Below are 27,273 nucleotides of genomic sequence, written 5' to 3'. Positions count from 1 at the left end.
GAAAAAATGCAAGTATAAAATGTGTGAAAAAATACCGCTAGAAATTATTGGGGAAAATGCATGAAATTGATGCCATTCTTTGTGCCCAAAAACCCTGGCAAAAGAATAGTGTAGAAAGGCTCTGTGCACGCTGAGGGGAGACTGGCTATGTGCCAATGGAGCTTTTTGGAGCAGAAACTCAAAAACTGGGAGGTTCTGCTCAATTTCTGCTCTAAAAAGTCTGCAAAAAGACTCCATGCACATGGCGCCCGAGCAGAGACTTAATGTTTTGGAGGAATTTTGAGATTTCATAAGTTTCAGCTCACTTTCTGTTCCAAAATTTCATTTCATTAAATAAAATCTCAATGTGAACGCAGCCTTGGTTCACATTCAGTCGGTGTGTTTTGTTTTTTTAAAGTGGATCTGTAAAATCAAAACACCCAAAAAGTTTTTTTTTCACCATTTCCGTGCACTTGGATTTTTTTTTTTTCCCCACTTGTATTTCATGATATTCTAAACTGAACGGTATAATTTAAAATTAAACTCCTGCCAGGCTATTTGGATGGAAAAATAAAGTAATGAGTGCAAAAAACACTTGAGGGGGGGGAAAAAGTGCAAAAAAATAAATAAATAAAATTACAATTGACCCCCCAGCCTGTCCCTCCACTACCGGGTCCTTGTAGAACCTCTCTGGATGTCTCCCCCCTGCAGTACCGCACTGACCACCAGAGGGCAGTGCGCTGTAATCTGCTCCGCCGGAAGCGGCTGCACCATAGAGCGCTGTGCTCGCTGACGGGGGCGGAAGTGACCGGCGTGTAGTGGAGGCCGCACGTGGATTCAGCGTGGAACCGCAGTCACCACGGATCATGGGGAAGTCTGGGAAGCTCCGCTCCGGGACCGCCGGGAAAGTGAAGCGCTGGAAGAAGGGACACAGCAGCGACTCCAACCCTCAGGCCAAGCGGCACCGGGAGGCGGCGAGGAGCCGGTTCTTCAGCCGACCCTCAGGTGAGGCGACCAGCTGGAGTTTTGTGGAGGGGGAGGGGGGTCACAGAGCACCGGTGGCACTTTCATCAGCTGTCTTAAAGGGATCCTTAAAGGGATTTACCAGAACTCTTCACTGGCTGTAATTTTCCCTGGATTTCAGGGTCTTTGCTGCTGTCAGTGACTGGACACACGCAGCGCTCTCTTCTCAGTTGATGCACACCTGTCCTGCTGATTATAAGGCTCTCCAGTGTGTGCTGGGGGATCTCTGACTCCGGACCACCCCGGGGTCACGGTGATGCTGATCCTCTGCTCTGTTATTGTCTCCAATGGGCGCTGTGTACTTCTATATTTTCATGTTAAAAGGAAACAACTTTAACAAGGGTTGACAACCCCTTTAAGGAAGCTGATTTTTTTTCCCCACCTTTGATGCAGCCGTGTCAGGGCTGGATCGGTCGTAGTTTGTAATTTTATCATATAAAATACTCTAAAACGGCGAAAAAGCCCAACTGAGTAAAAATAATGAAGTCCCAGCGTTTGGGTTCTCCCTGAGTTCAGCGTCAGGATTTTTTTTTTTTTATTGCCACCATTTTGGGTGCATGGTTTTCTTAAATTTTTTTTTCCTTGACAAAGGGCATCTTGAAATAAGTGAGGATCATCCCAGTACAGACTTATTTTAAAGGCATAATTAGAAAAGTAGGTAGTATCACCAGATGAGAACATCTTTATTATAAGTAGCAAAAGTAAGACATGGACAACAAGTAATAAAAACCACCAGGTTATCAATATGTCCTGCTTGTATAGCGCCATTAATTCTATAGACACCATCATCACTGTCCCCATTGGGGCTCGCAATCTGAATTCCCAATCGGTATGTCTCAGGAGTGTGGGAAGAAACCGGAGAACCCGCACAAACACGGGGAGAAGACAGATCAAGGCAGATGTTGTACCTGGTGAGATTTGAACCCTGGACCCAAAGCAACAGTGCTAACCACTGAGCCACCATATAGTGCTAACCACTGAGCCATTGTGCTGCCCAACCTGACAGATTGAGAAATCACAAGAAAGTATATATATATATTTATATTCCATAAGGTAACGGAGGATACCCAAAAGTAACACAATGCAATAGACGCATGAACCATAATGCATTTAACCCAAAACCTATATAAATAGATACCTTTGGCTAGATTTTTTTTTTTAGACTCGATATAGATGTGCAGAAATAATGCACAAGTGTCACCAAGAGCAAAGGTAGATACAAAGAAATGACACAGAGGGACCATGTAACAAGTTAGGTAAGATAACTAACTGAATGAGAGCAGGAATGAAACCTAAGCGTATCGCCACCACTCTTTGGCTTCCTCAGGAGTGAAGGTTTTGTTTTTTTTACTACATTTTTCTTGTAGGAGATGTGGATTGTACTTTTACATTCGCTGCAATGTTAAATGTTTTATTTTTAATTGGTGAAAAAGGAGGGGAATAGAATTTTTATTTTTAATTATTCTAATATCTAAACAAATGTTGATTTGTATCGCCTTTTTCCAAGACTCGTAACTTTTTTATTTTTCCATGGATGGAGCTGTGTGGGTGCTTCTTCTTTTTTTTTTTTGCATGGGGGATCTGCATTTTTTATTAGTTCCATTTTGGAGTTTACGTGCAGACCCTGCACTATGGGGAGTGGGGGTCAGCTCATGAGCTTATTTCAGACACCTACACCCGTTCCTTTACGGCATTAAAGAGTGTAAGAAAAAGAGGAATGTCAGCTCACTTGGGAGAAAAGGATTCAGAAGTACTGCAAGTCCCATATAAAGGAAACAGAAAAAATCCAGCAAGTGAATCATTAAAAAGAAAAAAAAATGTATTCAAAAATATGCAATAGCTAGACAATCCAGATCCAACACCCATAAAAATTTCTGATGCGTTTCAGTCTTTAATCATTGCTGACTAAGGACTGAAATGCACAAAAAGTAACATAATTTTAGCTCACCAGTTGTGTTAGGGATAAGTGTCCCAGGAAACTTCCAGGGTGGACAGTCTGGTGCACGGAGGAGTACGCACTGGTCTGGCTTCCAGGTCAAATGGTCCAAAAGGGGATGTTCTCCAGGACCAAAGGAAGGTAGTTGTGTAGGGTTGGGACAGTTAAAGATGTGTGGGCACCTTTGGGAACATAGGGCATTATAGTACTTCGGATGGCGGATGAGAAATTTCAAGCACCGGACAACTTACCATGCAGATTTTCTCTGCGGTGTGTGGATGGAATTACATCTGTGTAACCTTGCTGCACTGACCGTACTGTATTGTGTAACTCCACATCCTCTTCTCCTCCTAAGCCCCTGGGATCAGCCGATCATTACACATCTGAGTTCTCCAATCATTTTCAAGAATTCTGCTTGCTGTCAGTGGATGAGAACGCTCTTGTTTCCATCCATACACAGTAATCCTGCACATATGAGAAGTGGATACAATTGTATCTAGTGTAGACAATGCTCTGAGCTGGAATAGCCGGGACTCTAGACTGATACATTGTAGCAAACTGTCAGACATTTCTGCTGATGATGTGTTTACGGTGATACAAGTGAATCCATTTGCAGTCTGTGATCATGCAGGCACATGGGTCTGCAGAGGAGCTGAAGGCAAAATCCAACCCAATTTAATTATTTTTTTTTAATCTAATATTTTTTCGAGCTTTTCCATTAATACCCCTGGCTGTGTAGTACATATATACACCTGGCCTCACCCTGTCCTGCTTTCCTCTCGATGCTCCAGGTAAAAGTGACCTGACTGTAGATGCCCTGAAGCTCCACAATGATCTCCAATCCGGGTCATTCACCGTGCAGAAGAAGCCTGAAGAAGACATGGAGGAGGACGCTGACATGGCCGTGACCGAGAAGTCGGGAGCCACTTTCTTGAGCGGCTTGTCTGACTGCACCAATGTCACCTTTGGCAAAGTGCAGAGATATTGGGAGTCCAACTCAGCGGCTCATAAAGAGGTGAGAAAGTCCCGTCAGATTCCTGCGCTGTCACATTCAGCAGAACAGCCAGCTAGATGAAGGAGTTACAACAGCACAATGCCAGGGCACGTCTAAGTCTACGTTCACATTAGCGTTCGGCGCCGCAGCGTCGCCGCATGCGTCCCTATATTTAACATGGGGGCGCATGGACATGCGTTGTGCTGCGTTTTGTGACGCATGGCTGCAAGCGTTGGGCGCAGAGAACGCAACAAGTTGCATTTTTTTTGCGTCCAACTTTCGGCCAAAAAGGACGCATGCGTCGCAAAACGCAGCGTTTTAGCGTGCGTTTTGTTGCGGTTTTGTTTGCGTTGTGCGTTGCGTCGCCGACGCGGCGCACAACGCAAATGTGAACGTAGCCTAATAGACTATCTAGAAAGTTGCTTTGTTTCAAGAAAAAAAATATCTATAAACAATTGTGCACGGATATCTGAAGCTTTTAAGGATGAACATGTCTAGTTAATTTCTGATTAATTTGTTTTTATATTTTTCAGATCTGTGCTGTGCTGGCGGCTGTGACTGAAGTGATCCGATCCCAGGGAGGAAATGAGACGGAGACAGAATACTTTGCAGCCCTGGTCAGTGTTTCTCCTGAATTGGTAGGGTGGAAAGGTGCAACTCTGTGAGGAGGACCTGTAACCGATCCTCTGCTGTCATCCAATTCATCTTCATAAACATCCAAGACTGAGTTCTTGTGGTCCGCCATATCATCCGTTGCAGATGCCTTTGTTTTCTGGATGAGCTGCATAACAATGTGATGCCTTCTTTTCTACTGCAAAAATTGCCCCAGTCCTTCTTTTCTCTATGACAAGGTGCTGGGATGTAGGCAGATACGATGAAGTTTGCCATGTTCTCGCCCGCGACCACAGACTATTAACGTGGCCTCCTGTAATTGGGTCTTACAAGACTGAATCTTTGCTTTGCAGAAAGGAAGGATCAGGGTCACAAAATATTTTTTCCAAATTTTAGTAAATGCCTTGTGAAGGCAGAGACCACCAACATCTGTGACCTGAGTCCCTCCCGCTTAACCCACGAATGCCCTTACTATATTGTTAGGGTTACAAGATGCCAATAATCAAAGCTAAAACAAGTTTCTAACCATCTTCTGACTCATGACTTATTCTGTTGTGGATTTTGTAATGCAAGTAGTTAACATTAAGCCGTCGTTTGCTCCTAGATGACGACCCTCGAGGCGGTGGAGTCCTCCGAGTCTTTGGCCGCAGTCGCCTATCTGCTCAATCTGGTTATGAAGAGGTCAGTGGGTTAATCCTTAAATCTGTGGGGTCATCTTGCACCTTATTATTACAATATTTTTTTTTTTTTTTTTTTTTTTAAAGGGTGCCAGGTCCCGTGCTGATTAAGAAATTTTCGGACACATCGAAGGCATTTATGGACATCTTGGCATCACAAGCAAATAAAGGCAGCGTCTCTGCAGTTAGATGGGTGAGTAGTTTTTACTATGATCTTATTTCCATTGGAGAAAATACAGTGACCGAAAAATAGTAATTCTGGCACTTTGATTTTTTTTTTTCTTTGTTCACAGTGCTTATGGGCTAAATAGTTTTATATTTTGATTGGGCTTGTAATAGTTCATCATAAAGCATGTAGGGGTTAAAAATCAATGCATTCTCCCTCTGTTTGCTGCAAAGACTCGTAAAAATGTAATGTCTTTATTGCAGATTGTCTCCTGCCTGGCCATACTGCTGCGCAAACAGGACCTCTCTGTGTGGAGTTACCCGTCCACCCTGCAGGTTTACCACGGGATATTAAGCTTCACTGTCCATGCAAAACCGAAGGTAAGATAATGGGTCCATTCACAGTTCTCTGCTGAGCTGCGGTATTGGGAGAGGATGATTCAGAAATGTACCAAGTTATTTTTTTTGCTTCCATGATTTATTAGATTCGCAAGGCAGCTCAGCTCGCTGTGTGCTCCATCTTAAAAGGCAGCGAGTTCATGTTTTCTGATTCACCCCCCACTCACCACCCAGCTGCACCGTCCACAGCTAAATTCTGTATCCAGGAAATTGAGAAGTCTGGAGGTAAGAGATCTGTATGTGGACCACTGCTTTACCTGACTCTGGGGGATGGAGACCGCTGCTTTACCTGACTGTGGGCATGGGGGCCGCTGCTTTACCTGACTCTGAGGGGATGGAGGCCGCTGCCCTACAACTCTGTGTGTGTGTGTGTGGGGGGGCATGGGGCTGCTGCCTTCCTGACTCAGGAGGGTGGATGGGGGGGTATGGGATAGTCGTCCGCTGCCCTTCTGACTCTTGGTGGGTGGGGGTTTGACATGGGATGGGGGCCGCTGCCCTCCTCACTGTAGGAAGGGGAGGGATGGGACGGGGGCCGCTGCCCTCCTGACTGTAGGAAGGGGAGGGATGGGATGGGGGCTGCTGCCCTCCTGACTGTAGGAAGGGGAGGGATGGGAAGGGGGCCGCTGCCCTCCTGACTGTGAGCGTGGGATGGGGGCAGTTGCCCTCCTGACGCGGAGGATGGGATGGGGGCCGCTGCCCTCCTGACACGGAGGGTGGGATGGGGGCAGTTGCCCTCCTGATGCGGAGGGGGGAGGATGGGATTGGGGCTGCTGCCCTCCTGACTTTCATTACAGGATAAAGCTAACCCTTTTCTATTTCCTCTTGTATTTCCATGCTGTGCAGGCAGCAAAGAAGCCACCACCACCCTGCACATGCTGTCACTGCTGAAGGAGGTGCTGCCATGTTTCCCTGTCATCTTAGTGAAGTCCTGCTGTGAGACTTTGCTGAAAGTCATGACCTTAAGCCACGTGGTGAGTGTGTATGTATGTGATATGGGGGTGCAGGCCAGAAGAACCTTTTAAGTCTGAGTGGGAAATTTTAAGGAGGAGCTTTTTTGCTTTCTCTTTTTTTGTAAACACTTGCATTATCTGTGAAATAGCCATTGTGGAGCAATTCCTCTATTGTTCCTCCTGGAAATGCATGAATAAAATGAGCAGGGTGCTAAGATTCCTCCCGAGACTTCCTTGCAAGATAGGAGATGGTGGGTGTCCCACTCTGATAATACAGGGGTGCAAATCACTGATAAAGCGCTGCTTCTCCCGCACACCGAGGTGTGGAGAAACATTAGGAGAGGATTTGGAACTACACCTGTACTGGGTCCCCTTTATTCTTAGGATTGGTGGGGATACAGCAGTATGGACCTCCATGATCATAAGAGGATGATGGTATGTCCAGCAGTATGCTATTGTTTTATGATGGGTAAACCCTTTATATTCCTTCTACAGATGATCACCGCCTGTGCCATGCAAGCCTTTCATGCCCTTTTCAACTTCAAGCCAAATACCCAAGCGCTGACTGCAGAGCTCAATGCCCAGATCATCACTGTGAGTATAAATCCGCCTTGTCTCATTCCTCCCATCATTTGTCATTTTACTGCACAGCCTTGATATATTCTTACTACTTTTCTGACAGGCGCTGTATGATTATCTTCCTAATGAGAACGACCTGCAGCCCATGTTGGCCTGGCTAGCTGTCATGGAACAAGCTCATGTAAATTTGACCCGGTAGGGAAACTATATTTAATCTGGAACACAATAAAACGTTTTTTTATTCCTACGGATATATAAGCACTGCAGTACAACATTTCACCCCTAGATGGCAGACACATCTTATTTCTCAGGCCTTGTGCAGTGGACACCATAAGAGCTGACATGTGCCATCGTGGTCCCACAAGAGCAGCCATGGAAAACTGCACAGCCTAAAACAATGGTGCAACTATTGCAAACACCCAATACGGCTGTAAAAATGGGAGACTAGTCTGCACTCATTATACAATGTGGTTTGTAGGAGAAAAGTTCTATTCTTAATGCAACCAAAAATTCAACTTTAGTTTTTATTATTTCTGTGTTCACACAGACCTAGAATCTGTTTCCAGGTCATTTTATAGCGCAATGAACGCGTAAAAATGACAGAATTGTTCAATTTTTTTTTTTTTTTCTTACCTCCACCATTTTATTGGATTTTTTTTCTCCCTGTTTTCCTGTACGTGGTTTAGTAAAAAGAATGGTGTCCTATAAAACTGCGAAAAACAAGCTCTTAGATAGCTATTCCTATGGAAAAAAAAAAGTTATGGCACCTGAAAGAAAATGAAAAAAAAAAAACAACCACCTAGGACCAAAATGAATATTGGCTATATCCTCCAGGGATTAAATCTGTGTCTGCCATTCTCATCTCTTAGGTTGTGTGCACACGTTGCGGATTTGTCTGTGGATCCGCAGCGGATTGGCAGCAGTTTTCCATCAGGTTTACAGTACCATGTAAACCTATGGAAAACCAAATCCGCAGTGCACATGCTGCGGAAAAACACAGCGTGGAAACGCTGCGTTGTATTTTCCGTAGCATGTCAATTCTTTGTGCGGATTCCGCAGCGTTTTACACCTGTACCATAATAGGAATCCGCAGGTAAAACGCAGTACTTTCTACCTGAGGATTTTTCAAAAATGGTGCGAAAAAAACCGCACACGAATCCGAAAAGTGGGCACATAGCCTTTCTCTGCGGTAATGTAGTGTTTGTATTTGCAGATTGCAGTGGGACTTGTGTCTTGGTCACCTCCCTCGGCTCTTCTCTACATCCATGACTTGCCTCCTGTCCCCGCACACACAGGTTGTTTCCGCAGCTGCTCGCACATTAAAGGTATGCTGATATGTAACTCCGGGCTACTACTAGCCGGGGTGTGTGTTAACTGTTTCATTGCTAATATTAATGGTTTTTGCCTTTCATCTGACTTCTCTGCCTTTTCCCCAGTCTCTTCTTACAGAATGCATTGTGCCCCACATTGCAGAGATTGGGACCGTCCATCCTGCTTCAGTCGCTGGACCTGCTGGTCACATCTGTAAAATGTTTAAGTGAGTCACTCCAGAAATCTATAGTAATGCTAGTGCATGGCTTTTTGCAAGGGAGGGCTCCGAGCCAAGAGGCTTTGCACCTGTCAGGCTATTTCATTTTCTGAATGCAATGCTGCAATTCACAGACAGCAGGCGGAGATGAGGACTTAATGATCGTTAACTACTTGCAGACCTCCTAATGTCATAAAACAGCGGTTTAGTCCACATGACTAGGCAAGGATTTTGTAAAACATCGGGGCAGGGAGCGGCTGTCGTATGTGACCGGTCTCGCCATAGAGAAGGCAGAAGTGGTTTATTACCATGGCTGTATACACAGGACAACACAAGTGCTGTTTATACAGATTACGCAACGTTCACACACTCAGTATTTTACATCAGTATTTATAAGCCAAAACCAGGAGTGGGTGATAAATACAGATGTGGTGACGTGTTTCTATTTAACTCTTCCTCTGATTGTTCCACTCCTGATTTTCGCTTACAAATACGGATGTAAAGTACTGGACCTGTGAACGTGGCCTTAGGATTAGTCATCTTCCTGTAGATCCAATGATGGTACGATTGCCGGGTGCTGAGACACAGGAGGAGCTGCTGTATCTTAAGAGACGCAGATCATCTCTACTGTGCAGCCACAAACCTGAATTTGCCCTGTAACTGTGGACAATGTACCAGCCCCCAGTAACCGGAAAAAGTCAATAAAAAAGATACTGAAATGCCCCCAAAGGTCTTTGATGACCATATGGTGGTGGGGTGGACAATGTGTGAATAATAATAAAAAAAAAAATAAATAAAGTAAAAAAGAAAAAAGCCACTGCTGGTCTGAATAGCTGTTTTTAGCCCCGCACCCGACGGAAAAATCAAAACATGTCAGACAAATAAAAATAATTGCAGTGGAAAAGGGAACACAATTGTTCAGTCTTTGAAAAAAAAATGTATAATTTAGGTATCACGAAGAGAAAAAATGATTCGAATAAACTGAAGGAGTAAAATATTTGAGTTTTTAAAACTTCACTTACGGAAAAGCAAAGAAAATGTCTGTACATGAACTGGGGAAGATGACGGACTATAGCTCCTGCATTACTGACTCGCTCACATCAGCCCCAGTTCCACAATCCACGGCTCCATGTTTGGGTCCTTGCTGCTGAGCTTTCCGATCAGTGTTTCCGATACGCGAGCGGAGCAGCAAGTGAAGAGGACGGCCTGACTGCTTATTGCTCGTCGGCCACCCCCCTTTACTTGCTGCACGGGATTGGCATAGCTTCAGGGACCCTTGACTGTGGCAGTGACTACCTGATCAAGGCAGTGGGTCTAATGGAGGGGGATTCTGCCAGACCCCGTACACCCCAGTGTAAGTAACCGCTGCAATCTAAGGCCCAACTAATTTTCCTTTCAGCAGGATTCTCACCGTCCCCTAACTTCCCACCACATAATTGACTCTCCTTACCCCGTCTGTCCTTTGATATGAACCTCCTCATTACGTGTAGGATAACGATGGCCATGACTGTATCCTCCGGTATCAGTGTCTGTTACTAGTCTTATGTCCTATGCTTATCTCTCCAGGTTGGTGGAAGAAGGCCTCTCCTACAAGTTCCATGCCTCCTGGGTCTTTGTCCTCCAGGTGTTACAGAGCTTTTTTGAGGCTGCTGGAAAGTTTTGCCACCCCATTATGAAGAAGGTAATGTATACTTGGACTGGATGATGGCGGCGAGGTGATGTCTCTGCTCCTGTGCTCTCTGATCCTCTGACCATCGTCCATTGCAGTGTTTGCAGACTCTTGCTGACCTGCGGATATCGGCTCACTTCCCTCACACCGCAGAGCTGGACCGTGCCGTTGGAGCTGCTGTAGAGAACATGGGGCCCGAGGTGGTCCTGAGAGCTGTTCCGCTGCTGATTGACGGCAGAGAGTAAGCATCATTTGTAGTCTGGGGCGGCTTTATCTGCCGACGTGATCTCGGTATTTATCGGCGTTTTGTTCTTCCAGGGACATCTCTGACTTCCCGCGCAGTTGGCTGGTGCCCGTGATCCGGGACTACGTGAAGAACACAGAGCTGGATTTCTTCACCAGATATTTCTTGCCCCTGGCTGAAAAGCTAAAGAAGCGAGGTGACTCTAATGTCTTTACCTCCGATGTTTTTGTATATATAGCCAATGAATAGGGAGAAGTTTTACATCTTTCTAATATATTTTTCATCAAGCAATCCCTTAAGTACTCCACATGCTGTCAGTAAGCGCATGGATGTCCTGTGTCATTATTCGGGATAATTAATAAAAATCAGTGGAAATTAAGGAAGTGTATGGAAAATATAGGTGACCATGCTGCATTCTTGCATAAGAGGTAGGCCTGGTCTTAACCAGGGCTTACAGGTATTGTGGACCTGTCGTATTAAATATTGCACCAATATTAACAGTGCCTGTCCTCCATACATGCAGTGGAGAGATGCGGAGTATCCCACTTTTAGCCTTTTAATTAGGTAATGCTTGGAGGAGGGTGCACTGAGCAGAAAAACGTGTTGGATTTTGAAGGTTCAGCGTCCTGTCTGAATGTGGCATTTTTCATATATAATTTGCAATTAGAAAATTTAAATATTTCTCATAAAAAAAATTTATATATATTTTGGGATGTATAACTGATGTGGATTCACTGGTGTCTTTTTTTTGTTTTTTTCATAGCCAGTGACTTCGCTGAGGCCGGGAGAAGTCTGGAGGCCAAGATCTATGAGACGCTTCAGTGGCAGGTAAGTGATGTCCTGGATCACTCAGCGCTATAGAGGGAGGATGTGGGGTGGAGGAGTCTTATCTATATTGTGAACCAGGCATATGAGCTTCCCAGCAAAGGTAACCATCTGGCATATTTTTCCCATGTACACCACCTTTTATACATCATCCATTGGGCAGAAGATGTCCGCAGGGATGCTGAGAAAAAGACTGCTAGGCCGATGGCCACCCCTAGGGTTGGAAGAGAATCAGAGTCTCTGCAATCTGGGAGTAAAACACTGGGGCAATCCCAGGTAAACTGGGATGAGGATGGTCAGAAGGACTATGGAAATGATCGCCCTGACTGGCATTGTAAGGCACCTTGGTATACGAGCCGTCACACCTGAACGGAGATGGATACCGTCCTACTGTCTGAACAGGGAAAAATTAGATGGAAAGTCCCTGTATAGTTGGAGTAAGCCAAGGAACACATGGAAGGAGACCAATCATTTCCCCGGAAACATGGCCATGGGAAGGAGCACCTAGAATCTGGAAAAGGAGCAACCTTCCATATGACATCTTCAGCTATCTGTCCTGGACCATCTGGGAAAGGAAGGAGGTGAGAAGACTCGTGTGTGGAACCGCTCACCTTGGTCTGAGTCACAATCCAACCGATGATTGCGGTGAAAAAGTTGAATGCTGAAAACCCAACACCAACCAAGAGTATCATGTGCGGCGAGGTCCCACTATTCGAAATAGTGTGTGTGGGGGAGGGATGGACCCCAGTGAAGACAACCAGCGACTAGAATAACTGGTGTAGGCTCCAGAAAGGAGGCGGAGGAAGGCTTACCGGCTGGCCACGAAACCCAACCCCATATACTAGGGGGTCAGATCTAGTCCGGGATATCGTTGGCTGGATTGGGTTTTCCTGATGACAGAGAAGTACATGGAAAAAAGATACGACTCTTGCCAAAGGAAGAAACCTGTTTCTCCTATGTCGGATGTGGGCCTAGAACACCTCCCGTACCGTGATCGATGCTTGCGAAGAGTAAGATGTTAACCGATCAGATTCTTGTCGGAAGGGAAAAACCTGTTCCTGTGATGTTCGGAAAATTGAATCCCAGAGCTGATAGGCTCTTGCGCTCATGGCCATATCCGGAGTCTGTGAGGAAAAAGGAGGTAAGTACTGACAAACAGGCAGGGAGCTCAGGTGTTGAGCTAGCTCAAGGTCTCCTAGGATCGCACTGCCATCAGTCCTGAGAAACATGGTAACTGGGGATCTGACTCACTAAGAAATAGAACACCTAAAAAGCAGTTGTTGAATCACATAAGGCAGGTGAAATGCCTGGATAGTGGGTAGAGCACATGGACGGCACAGTAGACTGATCTGCTGGATAGTTCGCGTCAGGCCCGAATGACTAGATGTGAACAAGGCACTTGGGGGGGGCATGCAATCAGGGAAAGGTACGTGGCAGAGAGAGAGAATCTGCTGGCCATACGGCACCTGAAACCTGCTTATCTGACCGACCTGGAAGTGCGCTGGGCACTTATGCTGCCGCTGTGATCAACCATGTAAGTTGTCTGACTCACTGTAAGTAACGCTGGAGTCTTCAACAACGAGGTATGAGATGTCTGTGCATAAGACTTACCCAACTGTTATTAACCATGAGGCACATGATAGAAGATGCGTCTGACTCGCCTGAAAGCGGTCTAGTACCGCTGCTGCAGTCATCTATAACAGATGGATACAAGGCACATCTGATTCACTTTTGATTCACTGAATGGTGAATAGAAGGAAGCGTAGGTAGATGCTGCAAATGACCATGCGGTACATGTTAGAGGGTGTATCTGACTCGCCTGAATATAGGGCAGAACGCCAGTACCGCTGCTGTAATTGAACGTGAGGTATGTAATAGCGGGTGGTTCTGGCACAGAACAAAGGTACCGCTGCATTAGTCAATCTGAGGCACGCCTGAGTCACTACAGAGAAGGCTGCTGCTATCGACTGTAATGTACCTGGTAGGTGCTATCCTGGATAGATGAGGAGAGCCCTGCTGCAAATGATTCTCAGTATCCTGCGACAGACTCACTGTGGACAGACCCCGGTATAGGAGGGAGTATTTCTGAGCTGCGGTCAAGGTCTGGAATACCCGACGGCATTAGACACATAACACTCATACATCCGGCGGCGGCCCTGAAGAATGTCCTGTCATTCCATCTCTACTGAGGACAGAACAACCGAGGCTTTGGAGATCAGAGGGAGACCGCTGGAGAATTCGGAGTTTTTTGTTACTCTGCCGGGAGTCTGTCCCAAACACAGCAATAGTGGAGGGCCAGGTGCAGATGACCTCTCCTCCTAGAGCGGTGTAATGTCGGTATTAGGAGAGGGGCTGCAGGGGGATTGCAGTCCCTGTGTTACTTGGAGAGAACACCACCTTCTGGGTCCAGGTGCCGGAGGATGACAATCGCAGGGAGGAAGGGGAAGGCCTTCAATGAAAAATCAGAGACACAGCTTCTGCCTACCAAAAGAGGAAGCGGGGGGTGTACCTGCTATGGGCGGGAGAAAAAAAGCCAGGAAGGAGGTGGCGGAGCTAACCACCGCGACTAGGCTGCACAGGAGCCGGGGCCTAAAGTAATAGATGAGGCCTGCGAGACAGGAGGGGGGGCGGCGCGGAGGCTAAAAAAGCCTGTAAAAAGGACCCTGTGCCCTCGATCCTATTTATGTAAACCCCACACGTGCTTGTTTTATAATTTTTTTTTTTAAATATATTTTTGCCATATTTTTTAGAACTTTTACTTAGTCCTACTATCTGACTTTAAAGTGGGTACTCTGGGGAGAATTTTTTTTATCATAATGGCCGTACCTTCATAAGCCATTAGGATAACATGAATAGTGCTGTTTTCCACCCTCACACTACCTGTAATTCTGTAATGCTGAAGCTGCTCCTCACTGCTCCCCCTCCCTTATGGGACATTACATCTCACATCAGGGGGTACGGCCTGCTAGGAGCGGCAGCCGGCCCCCTGATACTCTGTTTGTATGTGATCTGCCGCTCCTAGCAGGGAGGTGAGACCTGCACCCATCAGACTTTTTTCTAATGTTATGTCTGTATTATTTCAGATCTGGACGATGCTGCCTGGTTTCTGCACCAGACCCACCGATGTGGCCGCCTGTTTCAAGAACATTGCAAAGACGTTGGGAATGATTATCTTAGACCGGCCGGACCTCCGTCTCACAGCCTGTCAAGCTCTCCGCACATTAATTAACAAAGGATGTGAAGCAGGTAGGACCACCGGAGCTTTGGCACTGGTCCGTTGGGGCATTTAGCTCCGATCACAACAGTTTAATTTATTAAATGACTCAAGGCTGGCATTTAATAGGCTTCCAATATGACGACTGTTGTAGATGGGGGGTGGGAAAGGAAACCAAGAGATTTTTGAAGAAGGTGGAGAAACGAAGGTAAAAAAAGGGAAAGTCTGCAAGGGGTTTAATCCCATCACGATCTTTCTGTAATGCGGGATTGTAAGAGAGGTTTTCTGTGCAGATCTGCAAAATTAATAAAGTACAAGCGCGTCATCACCAACCTCTCCAAAAAACGTTCTACTTCCATCCTGTTTGTCCTGTATTGTCAAGAGAACCACAATCTTACTCCTGGCTGCTCCACTGCCTGATCCGTATTGTCATGTAGAGCAGAACCGAATAAGCTTTAATCGCCCCGCGACTAATCCGCCGGGATTAAGGGAACAGAATAACAAACCGGTGCTTGAGTTAATATTCATTTTCACTGTTTGCGCAGAGGAAGATAAAGCAGAAGTGAGACGATTAGCCAAGAATTACCTTCCTATATTGTTTAACGTGTACATGAAAGCGCCTGAACCGGGAGAGGGCGCGACACAGAAGTTTCCCGTGATGGAAACTATCCGGGCTTATCTGAGTTTAACAGACCAGCAGGTAAGGAGTTAAAGCATTCATTCATTCCTTCCTTCCTTCCTTCCTTCCTTCCTTCGTCTATCTGCCACCATACTGTTGCAGAAGGAATTTTTTTCTTTTTTGCTTCCTCATGTTGCAGTGGCGGACAAGCTGTTTTACCACCTATACTTTTTTTTTTCTTCAATTTATTTTTCTTCATTTACAGCTCGTCTGCGATTTATTATCAAAAGCCAGTGCCAAGGCGTCAGAGAAGGAGGAGAACGAGAAGTGAGTTATTGGTATTATGAGGGTGTTATACCCTTATTATAGGCATACAACGATTTTTGTGAACCAGAGCAGCCACTCTGAAATGTTGCTGATATTTCTTTTTCAGAACTATTTGTCTTCCTTTTTGTTTTTTTTTTAGGCTGTACGTGCTTGATCTCATTACCGCAATGGCACCATATGCCGATGAGCCGTCAATGACCAGGGTGTATCAGACCATTTTACCATTTCTTGAGGTGAGTGAGACGTTATTATATATTTAGGGGGAATCGCACTAGGTTTATGTATTTGGCGAAGTGCACACAGCAGATCACCAAGTTGAAGGGCTCACGAGATTTAATATGACAGCTGCATCTTCAGTGCAGGGATTAAATAGCTCTAATCCCTACTTTCATTATAGCCAGATGACGGCTGTATCTCACAGGTGTCGCCTGCTGTGTGCGCTTGCAGGCTCAGCGCCTGACGACGTGTTACTTGCACGTACCTCATATCTTGGGAAGGGGTTAAAAGAGATTTTCTAGTTTCAAACAAAGCCTATTAATTGTTTAAGGAGAAGTTGGCAACTTTATTTTAATATATTCCTTGTGTTTAGGTCCTCACCGTTTTCATATTCTCTACTTGCCATCAGCGATTTTGTTAGCTTTATTTGAGCAGCTAAAAGTTTTCAATGTTTAGATGTAAGTTAGGATTGCAGAAAAAAAAACACCTCTCTAATCTTCATTTTATTACATCAGGAAAAAAACCACAGTGTGCAGAAAAAGGCGTATCGTATCCTGGAGGAGATCTGCGGAGGGGAGAGGCCTCCGTGTGTAGCCTTCGTGAATAACAACTTGGAGGAGCTGAAGAAAAGTCTTTTGGGATCACTGAAAAGTGCCTCATCCCCGGCCAAAAGGGTGAGCGTCTGACTGCAGCCATGGAGTCCACCATCGATGCTTAGGAAGCTTATACGGCACATTTTCGTACATCTCACATAGGAGTCAGATGAATGGAAGACGACGTACAAATACGTTAAGTCTTGATTGATTAGATTGTCAGTTCCATTGTGAGCAGGTGGAGACGTGAGTGTAAGAACAGACTTGCTAGGCAAAATTTGCCACATTACGGGCTTTTGCAGACGGCTGTACATTCATCCGAGAGAATTGGGTGGATTATGCAAATAACACTCAGTTCAGTGTCTGCATCGTGTGATCCAATTCTCTCGGATTAAGAGAATATGGAAAAATAAATTCTCCATTTTGTCAGTGCAGTCCGATGTTTCCCACCCACTCATTGACTTGTATGGCCGAGTGTGATCCGAACATCGGATCAAACTCTGACATGCAGATTTTTTATTTTTTTGGGACAAGTGCACAGCCCCATAGAATAATATTGGTCCGGGTGCAATCCGCTGTTTTGTCACAGACTCATTCAGACCGATAATACGGCCATCTGCACCTGCCCTTAGGCTGCAACTTGCACATAAAAAAGGAACATAACGTGACCTCTGCAGCCTATCGGCAAAACTGATTATCTGCAGTGGTCTTGGTTCCATCCAAGCTGAAAGAAATAGTCTCCTTGCTTGAACAAAATGTGACCACTGCAGCCAGTCAGTGGCTGCAGTGGTCATCTGACACACCACTGAAAAAGGAAGCAAGAGACAACCCCTTCACTACCATATACAAGGATTAAAGACCCATATGATTACACTAGATGGTGGCCCGATTCTAACGCATCGGGTATTCTAGAATATGCATGTCCACGTAGTATATTGCCCAGCCACGTAGTATATTGCCCAGCCACGTAGTATATTGCCCAGCCACGTAGTATATTGCCCAGCCACGTAGTATATTGCCCAGCCACGTAGTATGTAGTATATTGCCCAGTGACGTAAAATAAAAAATAAACATATACTCACCTTCCGAAGTGCCGTTGAAGTCCTGGCGCCTGTGTACGGTGCACGCGGCAGCTTCCGTACCCAGGGTTGGTATGAGCGCAGGACCGGTGATGACGTCGCGGTCACATGACCGTGACGTCATGGCAGGTCCTTCTCACATAGCATTCTTGGCACCGGAACCTGCTGCTTGCACTGCCGAGGACACCGCGCCACGTCGGAGGGTGAGAATAACCTTTTTTTTAAATTATTTGTAACCGATCTTTTTACTATTGATGCCGCATAGGCAGCATCAATAGTAAAAAGTTGGTCACACAGGGTTAATAGCTGCGTTAATGGAGTGCGTTACACCACGGTCCATTAACGCTGGCATTAACCGTGTGTGAGCGCTGACTGGAGGGGAGTATGGAGCGGGCGCTGACTGCGGGGAGGAAGGAGCGGCCATGTTGCCGCCGGACTGTGCCCGTCACTGATTGGTCGTGGCAATGGTCGTGGGCGTTTTGCCACGACCAATCAGCGACTTGGATTCCATGACAGACAGAGGCCGCGACCAATGAATATCCGTGACAGACAGAAGGACCGACAGAAGGACAGACAGAGACGGAAGTGACCCTTAGACAATTATATAGTAGATATTCAGATCTGTGGCATTTGGCCAATACATCTGTACATTGTTTGCTCCTTTCATTCTAGAACAGCACTTCTTAAGACTTCCTGTAGTGGTTGATGAAGCAGGTCATGCCACCATTGTATCCCTGAGCTGCAGAACGCCCCGAGCTATTTTTCGGTTTTGTTTTTTCCTCCCCTTCTTCCAAGACCTATAACTTTTTTTTTTCCCAGCCATATGTGGTCTTGATTTTTGCGGAACGAATTGTACTTTTGAATGACACATTCATATTATCATATTGTACTGGAAAACAGGAAAAAAAATTCCAAATGCGGTGAAATTGCAAAAAAAAAGTGCAATTCCACAATGCTTTTTTGAGCTTTCTAATTTCCATGTTCACTATACGGAAAAACTGACCTGCCGTTATGATTCCCCAGGTCAGTACGAGGACACAGATAACAAACACATCTAGGTTTTGGGGGTTTTTTTAAGTCTGGAAAAAGAAATCAGAAATTTGTATAAAAATGTTGCTTTTATTGCCATTTTCAGAGACTAGGAACGGTCTCATTTTCCTTGATCTGGGGATGGGTGAGGGCTTATCTTTTGTGGCTTGACCGGATGTTCTTTACTGATGCCATTTTTGGGTAGAGACAATATTATGATCCCATTTTATTGCAATGTTGCGGCAGCCAAAAAAATGTAATTCTGCAGTTTTGATTTTTTTTCCTAGTTACACCGTTTACCAATTACCGTATTTCGCGGACTATAAGACGCACCGGACCATAAGGCGCACCCCAAATTTGGGGTGAAAATTGCCAAAAAAAAGATTTTTTTATAAGATGGGGGTCCGTCTTATTGTCCGAATTTACAGTATCTTACCTGAAGGCTGGCGGTGGCAGAGCAGGGTCACAGGAGGCATGGTGTCGGCAGAGGTGGGGTGATGCGGTACGGCGTGCACCTGAGCAGGGTCCCTTCCTGCTTAGGTGGGCGACGCCACGGCCTGGTGTCCATGGGAGGGTTGCAGCAGTGGTTACCGGCAGAGGCGCTGGGATGAGGAGGCGCTGGGATGAGGAGGCGCTGGGATGAGGAGGCGCTGGGATGGGTATAGTGTGAGAGGGTCCCTTTCCCCGGTGAGGTGATGCAGCAGCCCGGTAAGCAGCAAAGCCGGGTGAATGCTGTTATCGGTGGTGGCGGCCATCTTCCGGGGGCCGCGCGTGCGCAGATGAAGCGCTCTGCTTCCCGGGGCTTCAGGAAAATGGCCGCAGGAGGCCGCGCGTGCGCAGATGGAGATCGCGCGGCCATTTTCCTGAAGCTAAGAACTTCAGAAAAATGGCCGCCGCGATCCCCATCTGCGCACGCGCGGCATCCCGCGGCCATTTTCCTGAAGCCCCGGGAAGCAGAGCGCTTCATCTGCGCACGCGCGGCCCCCGGAAGATGGCCGCCACCACCGATGACAACAGGATTCACCTGGCTCTGCTGCTTACCGGGCTGCTGCATCACCTCACCGGGGAAAGGGACCCCGCTCACTGCGCCTCCTCATCTCCGCACGTCTGCCGCCGCACCTCTGCCACCGCACCTCTGCCGCCACGGGTAAGCATGCATTTCGACTATTAGACGCACCCCCCATTTTCCCCCCTTTTTTGGGGGGAAAAAGTGCGTCTTGTAGTCCGAAAAATACGGTAGATTAATTTTTTTATTTTGATCAGGCATTTCTGTACTCTGAGATACCAAATGTGTATTTTTTTTTTTATAGGGCAAATGATTTGAACCATTTTTATATTTTTTTAAACTTTTTTTACTCTATTTAATAGTCTCTTTAAAAGACTTGAAGCTGCGATCATCCGATCACCTGTGTGGCACATAACAGGGCTCCAGCTCTATATATAGCAGAAACCATGATCTCCTTAGAATGCCGGCCAAGAGCCTTCATTCACAGTAGGTTTGTGATTACAGGTACGAGGGTCTTCAGCAGACTCCTGGGTGTCATGTTCAACCCATTGGCGCCCCACAATCACGTGATGGGGGCGGTGAATCAATGACATGCTTCTTGTCTGCATGTGTTGAGTACCGCTGTTGGTGATTGACAGCGGCATTTAACTGGTTAACATCCGTGGGTGGATCTCAGATCCACCCACGGCTGTTAAGCACTTAATGGCTTATTACATCTGCCTCCAAGTGCCGGGAAAGATGCATGTGAGCCCTCATTAAAGGCAGGGACACGGCTGATGACTTAAATATACTTCATCGGTCGTGAAGGGTTGAAGGTAATAAAAAAGTGTTGTAATAAAAGAAAACAATGTATGATAGCAATGCAGGTATATTCTACAAAAAGCAGAAAAAACTAGAATGAAAACTCCTCGTTACATCAGTATTTTCTTAAATCACTATTTGTGCTCGGGGGTTCAGGGCGTAATACTGGACTGGTGGAGGGGGCTCGGGTCATAAAATAACTCACTTTCCCCGCCATCCCACGCTGCGCCACAGCACTGGAGCTTAAGAGTTTTCTGCAGCTGATTTTGCTCCCACGTGTGTCCCTCCTGGTTTGGATGTTGGCGGCAGATGAGGAGGTTGCAGACCTCTCTGATCCTCGCAGACCTCTCTGATCCTCGCAGACCTCTCTGATCCTCGCAGACCTCTCTGATCCTCGCAGACCTCTCTGATCCTCGCCGACCTCTCTGATCCTCGCCGACCTCTCTGATCCTCGCCGACCTCTCTGATCCTCGCCGACCTCTCTGATCCTCGCCGACCTCTCTGATCCTCGCCGACCTCTCTGATCCTCGCCGACCTCTCTGATCCTCGCCGACCTCTCTGATCCTCGCCGACCTCTCTGATCCTCGCCGACCTCTCTGATCCTCGCCGACCTCTCTGATCCTCGCCGACCTCTCTGATCCTCGCCGACCCCTCTGATCCTCGCCGACCCCTCTGATCCTCGCCGACCCCTCTGATCCTCGCCGACCCCTCTGATCCTCGCCGACCCCTCTGATCCTCGCCGACCCCTCTGATCCTCGCCGACCCCTCTGATCCTCGCCGACCCCTCTGATCCTCGCCGACCCCTCTGATCCTCGCATGACTTCTATGACTACATTGGTGTTCGTTTTTTCCTTTCTAAACTTCAGGACTTAATTTCAGGAGAAATGAATGTTAATGACTCTCTTATCCTCCGGTCTGCAGCTCCTTGACAGCTATTTTTTGTCGGAGGCTTATTACAGCTGTCACTCGCGATGCAATAATTGAGAACTTTTACTACCAGAACATAAGAACGAGTTGCAATTATTTCTGAATCCTGTCAAGAGGTGATTGTTTCAGCTCTGGTCCTGTGTACTGAAAACGAGAGTTAATAATGGAGATCACCCAGCAGGGAATTTGACTCTAAACTTTATCTTTTTGCTTTTTTTCCTTCTTGTTTTGCAGCCGCGTCTGAAGTGCCTGATACACATTGTCAAACAGCTGACGGCCGACCATGAAGAATTCATGACGTCCATTATCCCGGAGGTAGGGGGTCATGCTGCCTACATGTGTGGGCACAGCAGCTTTATTGTACATTGTCCTGAATCTGACACCTTCCACGTTCGGCCATATCAGAAGACTTTCTGCTTTATTGCATGTTGTGGTCCTATAGCAGTCTCCAGTTTGATAGAAATACTGGATTTTATTGGCAGCATTGAGTTTTCCTGCCTTTTTGTAAAAGATCCATAAAGAGCATGCTTTTCAGCGGCATTGAATTTCCTGCATTTTTGGGAAACCATCCATAAAGAGCATGCCTTTAGGCGGGCATTGAGTTTCTGCTTTCTTGGAAAAAGATCCATAAAGAGCATGCCTTAATAACTCCTTTTAGTGGTTGTGAATGCCTTACTGAATGCAGTGATGCATCCGCTGTACTTTCCTACGTTCTCTTTATGCAGAACAGTAAATGACGGCCTTTGCCGGTGCATTATTATAGAGATTAGAATTTGCAATAAATAAACATTTTTTGTGGGGGATTTAATGCAGTTTTTTTTTTTATTATAAGGTAATGATTTGTACTAAGGAAGCATCTGTGGGAGCAAGGAAGAACGCTTATACCCTCCTGGCGGAGATAGGTCATGCCTTCCTGCGTTTCGTCAGTGATCCAGCAGGTAAGCAATATCCTTATGTGGCCATGATTAAATGTATGAAGACCAAAAACTAATCACTAGAACATTAGTAGTTTGTAGGTTTCGGCAAAAAAATATTTATTCTGCATCTTACTGTAATGGAGATGTGATATTCGAATGGACATGTCATGATGCAAAGTTTATAGTGTAACATCAGTCTGCTGCAGCTTAAGCCAGCAGATTATTATGGGGCGCTGAGTACTGATATTCTGATTGCATTTTGCTTTCTTCTTACAGTGGCCCTGGATCAATACCTAACGGTTGTCTATGCCGGACTGACTGGTTCAGTCACCATGATTACCTGCACAGTTCTCACCCTCACAAGACTGCTGTTTGAATTCAAAAGTAGGTGTTTTATTATAGCTGAGATTCTGCTGCAGTAGCGGAGATCAGAAGTGGCTCCGATCCCAACTGTTTAATCCCTCAGATGCTGTTCTTGATAGTGATCGTGGATGGAGGGGGGAGAGCTCTCTGTTGACCCCACTGGGGGAATCCGGCTCCTTCGGTCACCCCCACTGGGGGGGATCGTGCTCCCTTGGTCTTCCCCACTGGGGGGATCGTGCTCCCTTGGTCTTCCCCACTGGGGGGATCGTGCTCCCTTGGTCTTCCCCACTGGGGGGGATCGTGCTCCCTTGGTCTTCCCCACTGGGGGGGATCGTGCTCCCTTGGTCTTCCCCACTGGGGGGATCGTGCTCCCTTGGTCTTCCCCACTGGGGGAGGGGGATCTTGCTGCCTTGGTCTTCCCCACTGGGGGAGGGGGATGTTGCTGCCTTGGTCTTCCCCACTGGGGGGGGGGGGGGGATCTTGCTCCCTCCCCACTGCAGATCCTGTAATACAATTGAGGATTACGTCTGTTAGTTTTACACTTACATTGTAGTGCAGAATATCAATGATGAAGTGATTGCATTCCCTAGTATGGCCAAATACGTTAAAAGAAAAGCTAAATATAGTGTTATAAATAACTAGCATTGCTGCAGTCGTAATGATGTATGCTGCAAATACAACTTTTTTTTTTTTACCATACAGTGTACATCATAAAAAACAAATAAAAAAGCAGACTAGAACTTTGTTTCCTCTTCTTGTGCTTTCCTCCTCCTCCTCCTCTATAGTTGTTTGTTTCTTCCCTCCTTGAGACTGTAGATAATTTCCACCTCTCCACTGCACATCTGCTACAACCCCCTTCTCTTCCCTCCTGCAAGCTCTAACACTGGTAGAATGGAGGAGAGAGAGGAGAGAGAACCCCGTGGATAAGTCGCTGAATTCGCTCCTCATTTTTTCAGATCACCTGGGGCTGGAGGTGATTGAGCAGTTGCTGCAGAACGTCTGCCTCTTGTTAAGCTCTAAAACGAGGGAGGTCGTGAAGGCGGCTCTGGGCTTCATTAAAGTCATCATCTTTGTCATGGACCTGAAGGTTCTGTCCAGACACCTGCAGATGATGGTAAGTCATATTGTAGTGTAGTGCATAGCATGATATTTAAAGGGATGTTCAGTAATAAGTAAAGTGTTTGCTGTTCACCCAGAAACAGCGCCACTCCTATCCATGGGCCGTGTCTGGTATTACAACTCGGTTATACTCACTTGAATGGGAATAAGTTACAACACCAGGACAGAGGTGGAAGTCTTTCTGAAAAAAAAAAAAAAACAGACCTTTTATTTTGTTTTTTTTTTTGTTTTCTTCTAATGATGTGCAGCTTCATTATAATCACCTTGAAGGATAAGGGTGTGTACTCATGAAATACAGCTTGTATTTTAGTCTAGGGCCACATTCACAATTATTCATGCTTCAGAGCTGCATTCTTCATTGAAAATAAATTGCTCTGGTGGTTTTCAGTCTAAGTAAAAAAAAAAAAAAAAAGATAAACCTCAAAATTTGCATAGTGATATCATCTTAGCCGGCTACATCCTCAACTTATTAACCCCAGAGACGTTTCTAATGTGAAACAAGATGGTGTAAGCACTAGTGATGAGCGAATATACTCGTTACTCGAGATTTCCCGAGCATGCTCGGGTGTCCTCCGAGTATTTGTAAGTTCTCTGAGATTTCATTTTCATCGCCGCAGCTGAATGATTTACAGCTGCTAGCCAGCCTGAGTACATGTGGAGGTTGCCTGGTTGCTAGGGAATCCCCACGTGTAATCAAGCTGGCTAATAGATGTAAATCATTCAACTGCTGCAAGGAAAACTAAATCTCCGAGCACTTACAAATACTCGGCGGACACCCGAGCATGCTCTGAAAAAAACCCGAGTAACGAGTATGTTCGCTTATCACTAGTAAGCACTTTTCACTCTGATAAGTTACATCTGTCTCCATTTGGAGCAAGTTCTAGGCAAACTCATCCCCACCCATGCTTATACTGTTCTAACAGATAAGCCACACCCCTATCCACCTGAAGATCTAACCAAGCTAATCTCCACCCATGCTTATACCCTTCTAACCGAGATAAGCCACACCCCTATCCACTTGAAGAGCTAACCAAACTAAGCCCCACCCATGCTTATACTCGTCTGACACATAAGCCACACCTCTACCCACCTGAAGAGCTAACCAAACAAAGCCCCACCCATGCTTATACCCTTCTGACAGTGATAATCCACACCTCTCCACCCGAAGAACTAGGCTAAGCCCCACACATGCTTATACCCTTCTAACAGATAAGCCTCACCTCTCTCCACTCGAAGAACTAGGCTAAGCCCCACCCATGCTTACACCCTTCTAACAGATAAGCCACACCTGCCTCTACTACAAGAACCATGCAGTTTAAGCCCCACCTGTGCTTATATTCTTCTGACTGAAATACGCACTGTTCTCCACCAGAAAAGAAGAAAAAGCAAAGCTAAATCCCAACCATGCTTATGCTCCTTTGAAAGAAAGATGCCTCATCTTTCTATTTAGGTGGGACCAAATGATTCCCACCTGAGAATAAAAGGGACCAGCAATGTGGACCTATTTAATCAGTCAGCTCTTGTTTTGGGAGTTAGCGGACGGTTTCAATAAGGAGATAAAGAGATTTTTGTATACTCACCGTAAAATCTTTTTCTCCGAGATACTCATTGGGGGACACAGGACCATGGGTGTTATGCTGCTGCCACTAGGAGGACACTAAGTAGACAGAAAGATTAACTCCTCCTCTGCAGTATACACCCCTTCACTGGATACAAATTCAACCAGTTCGGTAGTAAAGCAGTAGGAGCATGAACAAAGACAACCTATGTCAAAACTAAGAAGTAACAACAAGCCAAAAAACAGGCTAACAGGGTGGGTGCTGTGTCCCCCAATGAGTGTCTCGGAGAAAAAGATTTTACGGTGAGTATACAAAAATCTTTCTCCTACGCCTCATTGGGGGACACAGGACCATGGGACGTACAAAAGCAGTCCCTGGGTGGGGAGCAATATGCTAATACCCCATGTACCACTGGCCTACGGCTTAAGGAACTGCCGCTTGCAGAATGCGCCTGCCAAGGGCGGCGTCTGCAGAAGAGATAGAATGAATGTGGTAATGCTTGGTAAAAGTGTGCAAACTGGACCACGTCGCAGCCTTGCAGACCTGCTGTGCTGACGCCTGGTGCCGAATGGCCCACGAGGCGCCCACCGACCGAGTAGAATGGGCCTTGATCCCCTCTGGGATAGGAACACCTTTGACACGATAGGATTCTTGAATGGCTGATCGAATCCATTTAGCCAGAGTGGCCTTTGAAGCGGGGGAACCCTTCCTGGGCCCCTCTGGAAGTACGAACAGGACATCCGACGTGCGGAAGGGAGCCGTCCTCGAGACGTACCGACGAAGAGCCCTCACCACATCAAGAGTGTGGAGAGCCTTTTCGATACGATGGGATGGTGCCGGGCAGAACGAAGGCAGAACAATCTCCTCATTGAGGTGAAAAGAAGAGACAACCTTGGGCAAAAAGGTGGGAGAGGTCCTCAATACCGCCTTGTCCGGATGAAAATTTAGAAAGGGAGGGCGGCAGGAGAGTGCAGCCAACTCCGAAACCCTTCTGATGGACGTAATGGCTACAAGGAAGACTACCTTCCAGGAAAGGAAGGTCAAGGAAACGTCCTGTAGCGGTTCGAAGGGAGTCTCCTGAAGAGCTCCGAGAACCAAATTAAGATCCCACGGATCCAAGGGCGATTTGTAGGGAGGCGCCACACGGGAAACTCCCTGGAAAAAAGTTTTCACCGGCAACCTATTGGCAATCTTCCTCTGGAAAAGGACTGACAAAGCCGAAACCTGACACTTTAGGGAGCTAAGGGCAAGTCCCGACTCTAGTCCAGACTGAAGAAACTCTAGTATGGAAGGAATAGAGAATAATAGAGGAGATCGTCCCTGAGCATCACACCATGAGAAAAAAATTCGCCAGGTACGGTGGTAACTGCGCATGGAAACAGGTTTCCTGGCTCTGATCATGGTGGAGGACACCTTGGGAGTGAAACCCGCTTGGCCTAGGATCCAGGACTGAACGGCCAAGCCGTCAAAGACAGGGCCCCTGAGTTCTGGTGGTAAATCGGGCCCTGTGAAAGAAGATCCACGTGATCTGGAAGACGCCAGGGGACATCGGCTACCAGCTGAACCAGTTCGGCGTACCATGCCCGACGCGGCCAGTCTGGCGCGACGAGAATCACTGGCACCCCCTCTGCCCTGATCTTTTTGATGACCCTCGGTAGCAGGGGAAGAGGAGGAAAAATGTACGGGAGGCGGAATTGGCGCCAAGGCAAGACCAGGGCGTCTACTCCGAGGGCCCGTGGGTTGAGGGACCGAGCAAAGAACTGAGGAACCTTGTTGTTCATCCTGGAAGCCATGAGATCCACATCCGGGGTCCCCCAGCGATGGCAAATCTGCTGGAAGACCTCCGGGTGAAGGGACCACTCTCCGGCGGCGAGGCCCTGGCGGCTGAGAAAATCCGCCGCCCAATTCTCCACACCTGGAATGT

The 27,273-nt window shown here is 46.6% G+C and overlaps 1 protein-coding gene across 1 annotated transcript in view; it reads left to right on the top strand.

The window, feature by feature from the left end:
• Positions 1-718: 718 nt before the first annotated feature.
• The window catches only part of RRP12 (ribosomal RNA processing 12 homolog), a 44,455-nt gene continuing 17,900 nt past the window's right edge, over positions 719-27,273 (top strand). The window contains exons 1-25 of the mRNA XM_077258290.1: positions 719-984; positions 3,730-3,953; positions 4,466-4,549; positions 5,149-5,225; positions 5,309-5,414; positions 5,651-5,767; positions 5,872-6,010; positions 6,629-6,756; positions 7,231-7,329; positions 7,418-7,509; positions 8,528-8,639; positions 8,751-8,851; positions 10,409-10,523; positions 10,610-10,752; positions 10,830-10,951; positions 11,519-11,583; positions 14,664-14,826; positions 15,340-15,494; positions 15,679-15,740; positions 15,880-15,973; positions 16,472-16,630; positions 21,626-21,706; positions 22,224-22,329; positions 22,585-22,692; positions 23,628-23,785. Coding sequence (XP_077114405.1) covers positions 846-984; positions 3,730-3,953; positions 4,466-4,549; positions 5,149-5,225; positions 5,309-5,414; positions 5,651-5,767; positions 5,872-6,010; positions 6,629-6,756; positions 7,231-7,329; positions 7,418-7,509; positions 8,528-8,639; positions 8,751-8,851; positions 10,409-10,523; positions 10,610-10,752; positions 10,830-10,951; positions 11,519-11,583; positions 14,664-14,826; positions 15,340-15,494; positions 15,679-15,740; positions 15,880-15,973; positions 16,472-16,630; positions 21,626-21,706; positions 22,224-22,329; positions 22,585-22,692; positions 23,628-23,785 — 2,949 coding nt within the window. The 5' untranslated portion in view covers positions 719-845. The remainder of the gene's footprint in view (positions 985-3,729; positions 3,954-4,465; positions 4,550-5,148; positions 5,226-5,308; positions 5,415-5,650; positions 5,768-5,871; positions 6,011-6,628; positions 6,757-7,230; positions 7,330-7,417; positions 7,510-8,527; positions 8,640-8,750; positions 8,852-10,408; positions 10,524-10,609; positions 10,753-10,829; positions 10,952-11,518; positions 11,584-14,663; positions 14,827-15,339; positions 15,495-15,678; positions 15,741-15,879; positions 15,974-16,471; positions 16,631-21,625; positions 21,707-22,223; positions 22,330-22,584; positions 22,693-23,627; positions 23,786-27,273) is intronic.

This window comes from Ranitomeya variabilis, chromosome 4, assembly GCF_051348905.1.
Source record: "Ranitomeya variabilis isolate aRanVar5 chromosome 4, aRanVar5.hap1, whole genome shotgun sequence".
Taxonomy (NCBI): Eukaryota; Metazoa; Chordata; class Amphibia; order Anura; family Dendrobatidae; genus Ranitomeya; species Ranitomeya variabilis.
The sequence above is the reverse complement of the archived record's forward strand: the minus strand, read 5'-3'. Positions and strand labels throughout refer to the sequence as shown.